Raw genomic sequence first — 12,323 nt, 5'->3', positions numbered from 1 at the left:
TGGGTCTCACAGCCCAGGATGGCCTGGAATTCATCTGTAATCTAGCCTAGCCTCAGACTCTCCCTCATCCTGCTCCAGGGTGGCACTGTGTAAGAACGCCACTTTGTACTCCACATGGGAAGCAGCACTATGGGGCTAAGGCTTCAGACCCACCCAGGGCCCCCTCCATGAGAGCAGTGGCTCTTCGGCCGTGTCCAGTCGTTGCTGGAACAAATGCAAATACGACTTGTTAATGCGCCCACATACAGCAGCATGGGTTCACACTCCCCGCATGCTTCAAGCTCACGTGACTCCCCAGGCCTTACCTGGGTCATGCTGAGTGAAGATGTTTTCCCTCTGGTTGAGGTCTCCAGACCTTCTGGGCTTAAAACCTGATTTGTCCAGATCTGGAGTCATCCTGCTCCACCTGCTAAGGGTGAAATCCATGAAGGTGTCACTTTGTTGACAAAGCCTATTTTGCCACTGTGGGGACAGCCAGGAGCAGGTGTATGTGAAGCCCATGGCCAAAGGAACCTGGACAGGAGCTGTGTTTCCCCACCCTGGTCTGCCGCTCAGACTCCTGGGAAGTCACCCTCTGTGTGCAGGTGTGTAGCCGAGGCTTGAGAAGCCATAAGGCAGGGAAAACTCATCCACAGAGCTTCAGAAAACCCCTGGTAGGCACGGCACAGGTCCACGCCTGCACGTTTTCCCTCACACAGTACAGCCAGGTGGCCTAACGGGTACACCTCACGTGTTCTCGTCCCTGTACACAATATACTGGGGGGAAGCAAATTCAGTTTAGATCATCCTGGGGGCATAGATGCAGTTACCACCATAATAACATGGCCCCAAATGGCTCAGAGCATGATGCCTCAGCATGTTCCTGTTGCCTCCTAGACAGCAGGTCCCCTCAGTCCCACCAGGCTGACCCTCCCTTTCTTCAAAAAAGCTCCAGGCCATTCAGGAACATGACACACACTTTCCTTCTAGAATGGCCCAGCCTGGTAGCAAGGAAATACAAGCTACAGCCATTCCCTGCTTTGCCTTAGGACAGTCCCTACCCCCACTCCAGGGCCCTGAGATGAAGAGTATCAATGGGTGAAAACATCAGGAACTCTCCTGCTTATCACCCCACCAATCCTGTCAGCCACACGTGCACAGGCCCCATAGTGTCACCTAACTTGGCAAGGGGTCCTCCCTTAAAGGCCTTCGCATCCCAATGCGCAGTTGCTCAAGTCAAAAAACCAGGGCTGGAGAGATGGCTCAGTGGTTAAGAGCACTTGCTGCTCTTGCAGAGAACCTGGGTTTGGTTCCCAGTACCCACAAGGCTACTTACAACTATCTACAACTCCAGTTCCAGGGGATCAAATATGCTTTTCTGGCCTCCTCAGGCACCAGGCATGCACAGGGTACATCTACATATATGCAGGCAAACACTCATACACATACTTTTTTTCTTAAGTTAATGTAAGTCTTAGTCACAGTCATGTCTGGGGACATGACTCTGTTGCTTGAGAACACGCCCAGCATGCAGGAAGCCCTGAATTCACTCTCCTGCACTGTGTAAACCAGACATGCCGCCACATACCTGTAACCTCAGCCCTTGGGAGAGAGGGGTTACGGAGTTTGGACTCGTTCTACATAGCCAGTTCAAAGCCATCCTGGGCTACATGAGACCCAAAACAACAGCAAAAATACGGGGCTGCCTTGATTCATTGTTCCCTCATGGTCCATGTGCAGGGGGCTTGAACTGAATCACCTCTTCTGTGGAGACCTCACCTCTCCCTATCTACCCATCAGTAACTCCAGCCATCATCTCTACCTTGGTATGCCCTACACTCTCCACAGCACGTTCCCCGTCGTTATCCTGAATGCTTGACCTACTTGTGTCTTTCTCCCTTTGAAACCAGGCCCTGGGATAACGGATGCCCTGTGCACATGTGTGCAGATGAACCAAAGAAGGAACCTCGAGTTTTGTAAAGCTTGCACGGAGTTCAGCTTCCAGCTCCAGGCCGGTGTTCATGCCCCCTCCACCTCTCCTCTGGCTTTCTGGGTTCAGACGATAGTTCTCACACAGATGCACGTGACTCACTCCCTTCCCTGGCTCATTGTTGCCATTCAAAATGTTTTGGCATCTCTCAGTGTCAGGCGCTGGAGAACGGTGAGGAATGTGTCCACATTTTATGCAGCAGTTACTTTAAAGTTTGATGAATTGTATTGTTTTGATGGGACTGTCACATCTTAGAACGTGCCGACTCAAAGCATATGCAGGACTTGTTGCCTTTCCCTCTCTTCCCCTCTTTTCCCTCCTTCCTTCTTCTTTCAGAAAAATCCATCACCCTCTTGCAGATAAACTCAAGGCCACAAGGGGGCACCACGAGGCCGTGGGTCTCCATCATCAAAGAGATGGCGTGGTCTGGGACCCAGGCAAAGGATTTTTCTCAGTTCTCTGCTTTTCCATATTCTTACCCCAATATTTAACTCCCGATACTTTTAATTAAGGTTAACTAGATTAATGCTTCATTGTGCTGTACCCGCCTCTCTCATGTGCCCCACCAATGCAGTTAAACTTTGCCTTAAGACTTTCTATAATCTACACAACTATAAACCTTGTGAAATTGCTTCCATCTGGAACATGGAATTTGGGGTGATAGAACGTCTGTGTTCACAGGTTCACGGTCACTCAAAGTGGCTCCAGAATAAACTATCTCTTGTTGCCTGTGGTTTTCGGCCACGTTTTAGTCAGCAAGACTCCATCAGTTGCACTACAGCCCTGGACCTGCCTCCTGCTCCGTCTTCAGCTCTTTGCCCTTTGCAGCTGGTTCTCATTCTGTCTCTCAAAGAGAAAGTCATAGTGTTATTTATAAATAAGCATGTTTCTCTGGGCTTTTTGTTTTGTTTTTTGGAAGCCAATCCCTTCAGTGGAGGGCAATCACACACTACTTAGTGCATCAACTCAGAAGCATCCCACAAAATCTGTCTGCTCTGCCCGTGCCAATGAGGTTCAAGCACTTGCAGCCGTTTCACATACATTCAATCTCCCTCAGCTTCCAGTGACCGCAGCTTCCTTCCCCCACCCCGTGGGGGGGGGGTGCTATAATAGTCACTCAATATGTAGTTATGAACAAATGTGTGTCTCACACTGATGGAGGTGTTCAAAAGAGTATTACGAAGGCAAGTGTCCACCTTCAGCAGACAGCTCTGCTCTTACTCTGTGATGGCTAGTCCTACCAACTTGCCATACCTGAGAAGAGGGACCCATAACTATAAAGAACTTACCTTCATGCTAATTGCTGTAGGAGAGCCCAGTTCTTGGTGGGTAATGTCAACCCCAGGTAATTGGGCTCCAGCTGTGTAAGAAAGTGAGATGAACAGGCTGGGGCTTGAGGAGCTAGCTAGACAGCAGTGTTCCTTCCTGGCCTCTGCTTCAGTTCCTGCCTCGGCTTCCCTTGATGATGGATGGGCTGTCACCTGCAAACAGGATTAACCCTCCCCTCCCACAAGCTACTTTCAGACAGTGCTTTATCACAGCAACAGAGAAGCTAACAAGATATACTTTACTCTTAAATACTGGTGTACATGACTTGAAATATTACATGGGTTTACCATCCAGTCCTTTCCTCCTTCCCTCCACCACAGACCCAGGGACAAGTATCACGCCTTGCCTAACCATTCTTTAATAAAGTTTAATGGCTTGTTCAGTTTTCCAGGGAATGAGGGAGGGGACTGGTTTGAAGTGTTCAGATGCTTAAACTGGCAAGCTGAAATACCACAAAGCCACTTACACAAGTCATGGTTCATGTGTATATGAGGACGCTAAAGGGCAGCTTAAAATGATGGGGGAGGCAGCTTTTAGGGTACCAACTTAGAAGTTTCACAAAGATCTGCTCAGGGGTCTCAATATGTGAGCCATTGACTGAGTCTAGGCAGGCAGTGATGAGTACCTTGTGTTTTTTGCAAAGGTGCAACTTTAACTGTGGACTCAGGACAGGGCTGCACAGTACTGGGGCCTAACCTCATGTACACTTAGCAACTGACACCTGAAAGAGACTGTTGTGCTTCCTAAGAGGTTGCCCTCTGGTTTGGGGATTACCATGGCAACAAGTGGCGGTTAGGATTCAAACCCAAGGGATCAAAATTTGCTCAGGTGACGGGCTCCGTGGGAAAGAGCACTGGCTGGAGGGGAGGGGTGGGATTGTGGGTACGGAAACAAGAGCAGTGGGACAAACAGCGACCTGACTTATTTGTGCTGTTACTGTGTGTAAATGATCTTTTCCCCACCTTGGGGGTATACACTGTTCAGAAACTGGAGGGTGAGGGGCTTGAGGGGACATCTGACTGGCTTGGCAGGGCAGGTTTTCCAGACCTCATCACCAGATTGAAATATTTCATTTCTAATTGCCTTTTTATGTGTATAGATGTTTTGTGTGCATGCATGCTTGTCCACCACATGCTTGCATTACCCAAGGAGGCCAGAAGAGGAAACAGAGGCCCTGGGGATGCAGTTACCACCACCATGTGGGTGCTGAAAATGAACCTAGGATTAAATTTAATAAAACACTCAAAAATACACATTACTTACTCACTGTTTCCCTATCTTCACTTTACACAGGAAAGAAGCCTGGTCCCTGAGAACACCCTGGTTCCTGCTAGTACACTCAACTCCACCTAAATTATTAGCCCTCGATTCTGTACTGGCTGCATCACTTAGCAGGTAAGTTTTAGTGGAGACTAGTCACAAGGTCAACCAGGAATGAGAAATAGGAAATCCTGACTCATACATCCTATCTGTAACACTTTGTGTAAACCCCCTCTCCAGACAATCACTTACCATGCTGGAGCCTCAAGGTGGGGTTTCTCAAATGATCACCAACACATACATCAATGCATGTAAACTAATACCAAGTCATGCCAACAGAGAACCTGCACACACATGACAAGACACCCCACTGTCCATGCAACTCTGCATTCTCCCTGCTGGCACTCTCAAGCTCTCTTCAGCATTAAGTTTCCTCCCTGCAGACCCTCAACTGAGGGAAATGAGGAGAGGCAGGTATGCTAGAATAGTAAATAAAGTAATTTCACACATGAAGACAATCTTCTATTTTACATTTTATTGCATTATGAAAATAATACATTTATTTGGCAAAGTGATCTAGGCTCCAGGTTGAAATAAAGGAGAATTCTGGTGTCCGGATTACTTTTTAAATGTGAAGAATATGTATTCTAGTCAATACATACTAGCATCCTTGTTAGGCCAATAACCCAGTCAAACTAATTTTCATAATTCCATATGAAATTACAAGGTGTTTTTGCATCCATTCATCTTATGATTAGCACAAAACTCAAGAGCTGACCTTCATTTTGTCAAAACCAATGGATCTAAGAACCCCTGCTCAGAAGACAATTTGAAACACCACTCAAAATAATTTGCTTTGGCTCTGCAGGTGTTATTTCCCGCCCTCTCATTACAGTTTTCACATTCAAGCATTGCAGCAGCTTTAGGCTCTGCCCAAGTACCGTTAAGTAAACTAGTACATTACATACATTATTTGAAAAATTGATTTTACAAATGCATAAATACATGCCTATCTACACTGCCAAAATAAAACGCTGGGACCTCAATGTTCTAACAGGCCAACCAGACTTCCCAACCCAAGACTTCTGGGATAGCTTTTCAAAGCCAAAAGTTACAGCTCCCTAACTCCAATGCTCTGTGCACACATGGGAAAGGCTGGATGTAGTTATGACAGTTAAGTGGATTGACTTTAATCAACACTCAAAAATATATTTTCACTATTCATTTCTGTTCTGCCACATTCTCAAAACTGAAAGCCATTTTCAAAAAGGTTCACTTTTTAAAAGGGGGAAATGGCAAAAACAAGTCACATGTATATTGTTTTCTCATCGGCATCACCCTATTACATGGTCAGGTACAGTTAAGAATCAGAGGGCCAGCTACTTCAATCATCAGTCTTGATTCTCAATGTTCTCATAGAGCTCTGCTGGGTACATTAAGGAATGTGCCTAAACTTGTCTTTTAAACCTACAAATGACTCAGTTCATATCAGAACTGATGCTTTTTTGCACATCTGTGCATCTAACAATACTGTGGAAATGGGCTTCCAAGGGGCCAATGCATCTACTGCCTGTTGAACATGGTTTCACAATGTGATGAGTATTGTAGCTGCCCCAGAAATCTTCCACCAGTATCCTACATGTATTTGTATAAACATCACAAACTTTCATCTATGATCAACATAGGAATAGCTAATAAATATTAAAACTATTAAACTACAGATTAAAATGCAGACCTCTCATAGAATTGAGTGATGTCATTTTGGTACATTCACCATTATTGTACTTTATTTAATAAAGAAATACATTTTCCCTTGCAAAGATAGCAATTGCAAGTTTACAAATAAAACCACAGACCCCATTCATGATGCTCAATCTTCAACTTTTAACCAGCAGCAGACTGATTTGTTTACAAATGGTCCATGGCACCATAAATAAAGACTTTCAAAGGTCATTGGAGCTTAGAGAACAGGTTTATTGACAACAATCTCATAAATACCCTCCTAAGGAAAATCTGTTTCTAAACCTAAAATATTTAAAACCCGCTCTCACTAGCAATCCGTCAACAAAATAGAGTAACAGGTCACTACATATAAATGTCACATCCAAAATTTGCTTCATTTTAACATTTTGCCAATTTAAAAATTACATTTAATTTTCACCCTTCTTGGATGCTGTAAATCAACATTCAATTTTATTAGGAAGATTCATAAATATACTGTCTAGCTGCTGTTAACCAGTCAGTAGTATATTACTCTATGAACAAACAGCCAAATATCTTGTATTGTTAGTCATAGTAATTTAGTCAAAATGCAAACTTTGTGGTTTCCCTCCAATCCCCCAAAACTTATGATACAGTGTGAGAAACTGTATCACCTACTATAAGTTCATCTGTGTACCTCAGGTGTCTGAAACTAAAAAAGGGATTCTTTTGTATTTTGATAAAAATGTACTCGAATATTTCATAACATTAATATTTATTGCTTTATATGAATACTGTATTGAAAGCCCAAGCATTCAGTTTACACACGAAATTATACAATTATACCGCTTCACAAAGGCAGTGAACACATTACAGTCTACAAAATCTACTTTACAGAAATTTAAAAACTCTAAATATCAAAAGGTACAGCTGAAGAAACAGGTATAAATTTGGCAGCCAGTAATTTTGACAGGGAAGTTGCAGCTTGCATGACTTTAAATATGTGAATTTGAGAATATTTAGAGTAGTAACCATTGTGCTTTGTGTTGATCTGAAAAATATAACACTGGCTGTCTAAGAAGCATGTTCAAAAATATTGATTCACTTCAAAATGTTGTAGAAATCATGGTGGTCTGTGTCCCCTAAAGCTTTAGTCATTTTAGCTCAGGTACATTACTGAAGCAATTACTAATTCTTCCATGTTTCACACCAATGCCATGTGCATAGAGCATAATTCAGAAAGAAAGGTGGAATGTTCACAATGTTCAGAAAAGCAAGTGAAACATTGTTAGGGGACCTGTGGGCTCTTCTGAGATGGTTTCCTGTCAGCCTCCTAAGCACTCCTTCTACCAACAGTGAGCTAATGCTCCTACTCAACTCCCACGGTAAATAAAGCATGTTTTCTCATAAATAATGAAGTCTTTTTTTTTTCCCCCTCAGGCACCTTAGAAGTATACAAAAGAATTTTAGTTTGCACAGATCTCTTGGAATGTGTTTGACCTGGTATTTGAATAGACTTAAAAAGATTTCCAAGTTTTTCTTTCCAGGGCCAGATTTTATCTCAATTACTCAGAAGAGAAACAAAGTGTCTTCTGAAGGATGTGAACTCAGTCATTACCAATAAAAAAGTATCCACTGTAGTCATCTCTTATAGAAACAGAAAAATATAACATCCCCCTTAGAATAATCTATATATGTATATATGACTTAAAGTTCCATTGTACAGTTGAACAATAAAATCTGAAACCACATGAAATCCTATAATTCACATGTTAACATGTTCAAACTATGACTGAAAATATGGAAACCGCGAGACAAGACAAAAATCTTTCTTGTATATGTATAAACCAAATGTGATCATCTTTAAAAAGTTTTCAAAATTATTATTTTCCAGTTTAAAAACTTTAATTCTAAAATTAAAAAAAAAAAAATCTATACACAAACCACTGATTTGAATACACCAGGAAAAACACAAAAACCCAAACAAAACAAGAAAATCAGCAAAAAGCGGGACCCAGGAGCTGGTATTCACAGCTCTTCCACGCACAACTCTTTCAGGGTTTATTCTTAAGTTTCTTTATTTTACAGCCTGTTTGTCTTGTAAAACTAAAGGTCCACTTTATTACTTAAAAGCTGTATACAGTGTAACTCAGAACTGTATGTAAAATACTGCCTCTACATGTTTCTAAGTAGTTAAGCCTTGTTCTATTGGTTCATCTGTCACTTCTGTGGATTCATCATTTTCCATGGATGACACTGAGACACTTTCTCCTGTTTTCCTGGAAGTGGTCCCTCCTGGCTCTTCGGTCTCAGGGCACTCAGAACCACTACTCACGGCCCCCGTACTGTCACTCCGTTCCAAGTGAGGACCTCTCGGAGCTGGAGAACCATCAGAGTCCTCCATGTGAGCACCCTCCTCTGAAGGCTCTTCATTCTCGGCTAAGACGTCATCAGATTCTTTTTCTTGATTTTTTCTCTCTGGGACCATTTCTCTCGGTGTCATAAAAGACTCTAGAAATAAGCAAATGTTGCAGTTAAATTTTATTTTCCAAATACATCCAATTAAGTTTCCTGCACTGCTATCTACAGTTAGTTCATAGCTACTCAAACTTAGTAACCACACAGGTAGGATAAGAGCCCAATACCAGCACGGTGAGGAGTACCACTGTAAGCAACACACGGGGACCCTCCTCTCACCTTCTTCCTCCTCTTCCTCCTCCTCCTCTTCTGTACACTGCTGCCTGCTGCAACTCTCTCTGTCCTTCTCCGAAGGGGAAGATGCTGCTTCAGCTTCCTCTGCTCTACCTGAGCCTTCACTGGACACTGTCTGGCTAGCTGTCTCTTGGACGTCGTCGTCTTTGTCAAAACGCAGTCTTTTCACCTCATGCTCCTCAGACTCCACAGTATCTTCATCTGGATGTTTATTTTTGACAGGGCTCAGTGAGGAAACTTCCGGTTCGGATGCTGGAGAGTCACTGCCAATAGTTTTTAAAGTGTTACTAATAAAATGATTCTCCTCATACTCTATATGCTCATCTATAAGTTGAAATCCTTAACAAACTGTACCGTCAAGTTAACTAGAACTACTGGTGCTAAGAAAAACACAGGAGAACAATCACAAAGCCATCTGAACCATTTCATGGATGTTGCCATTGGAACCAACTTGGCTAGTTCTACCTTTCTGGAAAATTCTAGAAAACCTTGTCTACATTCACCTCCGGCTATACTGACACAGAAGTCATAGCTCAGACAGTGACATTAAGGCTTGTTCTGTCCCTCAGAACAGTTAACAGGTCACCCCACAGGACCCAAAATCTGAAGTTCCAGAACCAAAATCTGAAGATCTCAAAAAAAAAAAAAAAAAAAAAAAAAAAAAAAGTACAGTATTTGCAGAGCCTCCCTTATAGTTTAAGTCACTGCTAGGTGATAGACTACTTAATCCAAGTAAACACAATGCACAGGAGACAAAGTCTATAATACCTAGCCAGTTTTTCCTAATTACTTCTGATTTTGATCCTTTACTGGCTAAGTATACCAAACCCAGAGACAGAGCTCACAAATACAGAGAGTCCATGGACCTTATGAAAAGTAAATAGTGCTAAAAGCTATTAACAGACATTAAATTTCTATGTACTTCTTTCTGTCCTCTTTAAATATAAAACACACAAACCTGTGGGCTTTCTCTTCACTTGGCTGCAGGTCTGAGTCTTTGCTATCTGTGCTCTCAGGCAAACCATTTGTTGTCAAGGGGGCTGACAAAGAAAGTTTTGGTCGATTAAGTGGCCTAGGTGTTCCAGGCCCATTTATATTAGACCTATAATGAGATAAATGAACATTATTTTCCACTTTCAGAAAAAATTCCAAAGTACACATCACAAGTATTTGCTCTAATTCTGGCTTTCAGATGCCAGAATTAGCAATGTAGCCTGAAAAAACTTACAACATAGATCTTGTATCTTCCCTATAAAATGTCCAATAAAAAGAATATACTGAACCTGCTAACTCACTCTGGTTAGTTTAAGAAAATAAATTCTCACCTGTCAGTATAGTTTGGTGAGTTTCCAGGAAACATAACACCATTCATTCGATTTAAACTATTAGAACTATTCTTCCTGTAATAAAAGAAAACATTTTGAGCTGGGCATGACAACATATGACTTTAACCCAGTACTGGGTGTGCGGGGGGAGCACAGGGGAAAGTAGAGCTCTGTGAGTTCAAGGTCAGCAAGGATTACATAGCAAGTTCCACGCCAGCTGTCTCAAAACAAAAGAAATAAAGCAATAAAGGAAAGAACAGAGGGAGGGAGGGGTTATGAATGGCTCACTTCTATAATTTTGGTAAATAATTTGGTTGTAGGATGGGAAAGATGGCTCAAAGCACAGGCTGCTCATCCAGAGGACCTGGGTTCTATTCCCAGCACCCAGTGGCTTACAATTATCCACAATTCCAATTCCAAAAGAACTGATGCCTCCTTCTGAACTCTATAGCATGAAAAAAAGGGGGGGAGGGGAGGGATTTTATAACAGGACTGTCAAATTCATACAACACACACGAGTATGTGTTTTTTTTTTTTTTTTTTTTTTTTTAAAAAAAACCTATTAGTCAATGACACTCGCCACTTGCTTCTGAACCTCTTGGAATGTTCTTCAGATAACTTCATATTCGCCAAAAAAGCAAAACATTCCATTCAAAAGAAAATCAATATGCATCATAATTTTTTGGTTTTTCTACCAAGAGGCATCAAGGGATTACCTCAGTATCTGATTTAGCAAGACAGATGAAGTCAAGAACTCTAAACCAGTCTAAGAAATAAATGGCACTTAAGATTATGCCAGTGGATCTACAAAGCAGAAGCCTCTTTTCCCCACTCATCCCAGGGTACTCAGTCTCTTCTCCCTCTCTCACATATGTGTGCTTTTGTGGACTTGAGGGCTCCAGGACATCTACCCACAACAAAGAATTATACATGTGGCCTAAATACTAATGGTGTCACAGCTGAACAGATGCCTGGAACCAAGTCCTTAATTTGGTATAGAAATCCTGACAGCTAGCAATATTTGTCCATCATGAAGAATACCATGAAATATCTTGTACCAAACCTACCTGCCACCCCTAGAAAAAAGTCTAGGTGACCAGAAGTATAGTAATTAACCAGTCTCAGTCTCTTTAGTCCAAATCTCTCTACTGGAAATACTTGTGCAGTATTTTGGCAACATTCCACACTCAAAGACTAGGTGGTAGATTTCACAATGTATAGACATATGTTTAGTTATATACAAAATAAATGTACAATACTTTAACAACATATTAAAATAATTAGAATACAGTAATATCAAAAGCATAAAAAAAGTATACTTACTCTGAAGAAGGACAAACACAGCTAACAACCATCACATTCTGAAATAACAAAAATTGATGACTAATGAGTGAAAGAAAAGCACAGTGACACAAATGTTTAACAACTCATTTGAAACTCTCAGAATGTGCCGGGCATTGGTGGCACACGCCTTTAATCCCAGCACTAGGAAGGCAGAGGCAGGCGGATCTCTCTGAGTTCGAGACCAGCCTGATCTACAAGAGCTAGTTCCAAGGCAGCCTCTAAAGCCACAGAGAAACCCTGTCTTGAAAAAGAAAGAAAAAAAAAAAAAAGAAGAAGAAGAAACTCTCGTGAGTTAACCTCCTTTTATTCTAACTGAAAGCAACTGGTCAAAAACAAAACAAAACAAACACTTCAAGAAGGCCTGACTGCACATGCACTGGCTTGCTTTATCATTCATACTGTATGCCCTCCACCACACAGCTCTCAGGACGGCCTGGGCAATAGGTACTATATGTACTGAGCCACTTCACAGGGCCTGATCCCTACTTCCACCCCCACCCCTTTCAATGCCCTGGTTGGCCTGGAACTCACTACACCAATCACGCTGGCCAAGAATTCAAGAGATTAAAGGCTTATACACTACCACAGGTGGCTGAAGTATTTTCTTACAGAAAGAACAATTCCAATAATTTAAAACAAATAAATAGCATTATGACTCCTGAAAATTCACTAAGCTATAATGT

General features: G+C 42.1%; 1 protein-coding gene across 2 annotated transcripts in view; it reads right to left on the bottom strand.

Moving 5' to 3' along the window:
- Window positions 1–7,017: 7,017 nt before the first annotated feature.
- Ppp4r2 (protein phosphatase 4 regulatory subunit 2) overlaps window positions 7,018–12,323 on the bottom strand; it is a 36,921-nt gene continuing 31,615 nt past the window's right edge. For both annotated transcript variants that reach the window (XM_051203471.1, XM_051203470.1), the window contains 5 exons: window positions 11,620–11,657; window positions 10,297–10,371; window positions 9,930–10,073; window positions 8,957–9,234; window positions 7,018–8,770 (listed from right to left, as the gene is read on the bottom strand). In XM_051203471.1, coding sequence (XP_051059428.1) covers window positions 8,445–8,770; window positions 8,957–9,234; window positions 9,930–10,073; window positions 10,297–10,371; window positions 11,620–11,657 — 861 coding nt within the window. In that variant the 3' untranslated portion in view covers window positions 7,018–8,444. The remainder of the gene's footprint in view (window positions 8,771–8,956; window positions 9,235–9,929; window positions 10,074–10,296; window positions 10,372–11,619; window positions 11,658–12,323) is intronic.

This window comes from Phodopus roborovskii, unplaced genomic scaffold (assembly GCF_943737965.1).
Source record: "Phodopus roborovskii unplaced genomic scaffold, PHOROB, whole genome shotgun sequence".
Taxonomy (NCBI): domain Eukaryota; kingdom Metazoa; phylum Chordata; class Mammalia; order Rodentia; family Cricetidae; genus Phodopus; species Phodopus roborovskii.
The sequence above is the reverse complement of the archived record's forward strand: the minus strand, read 5'-3'. Positions and strand labels throughout refer to the sequence as shown.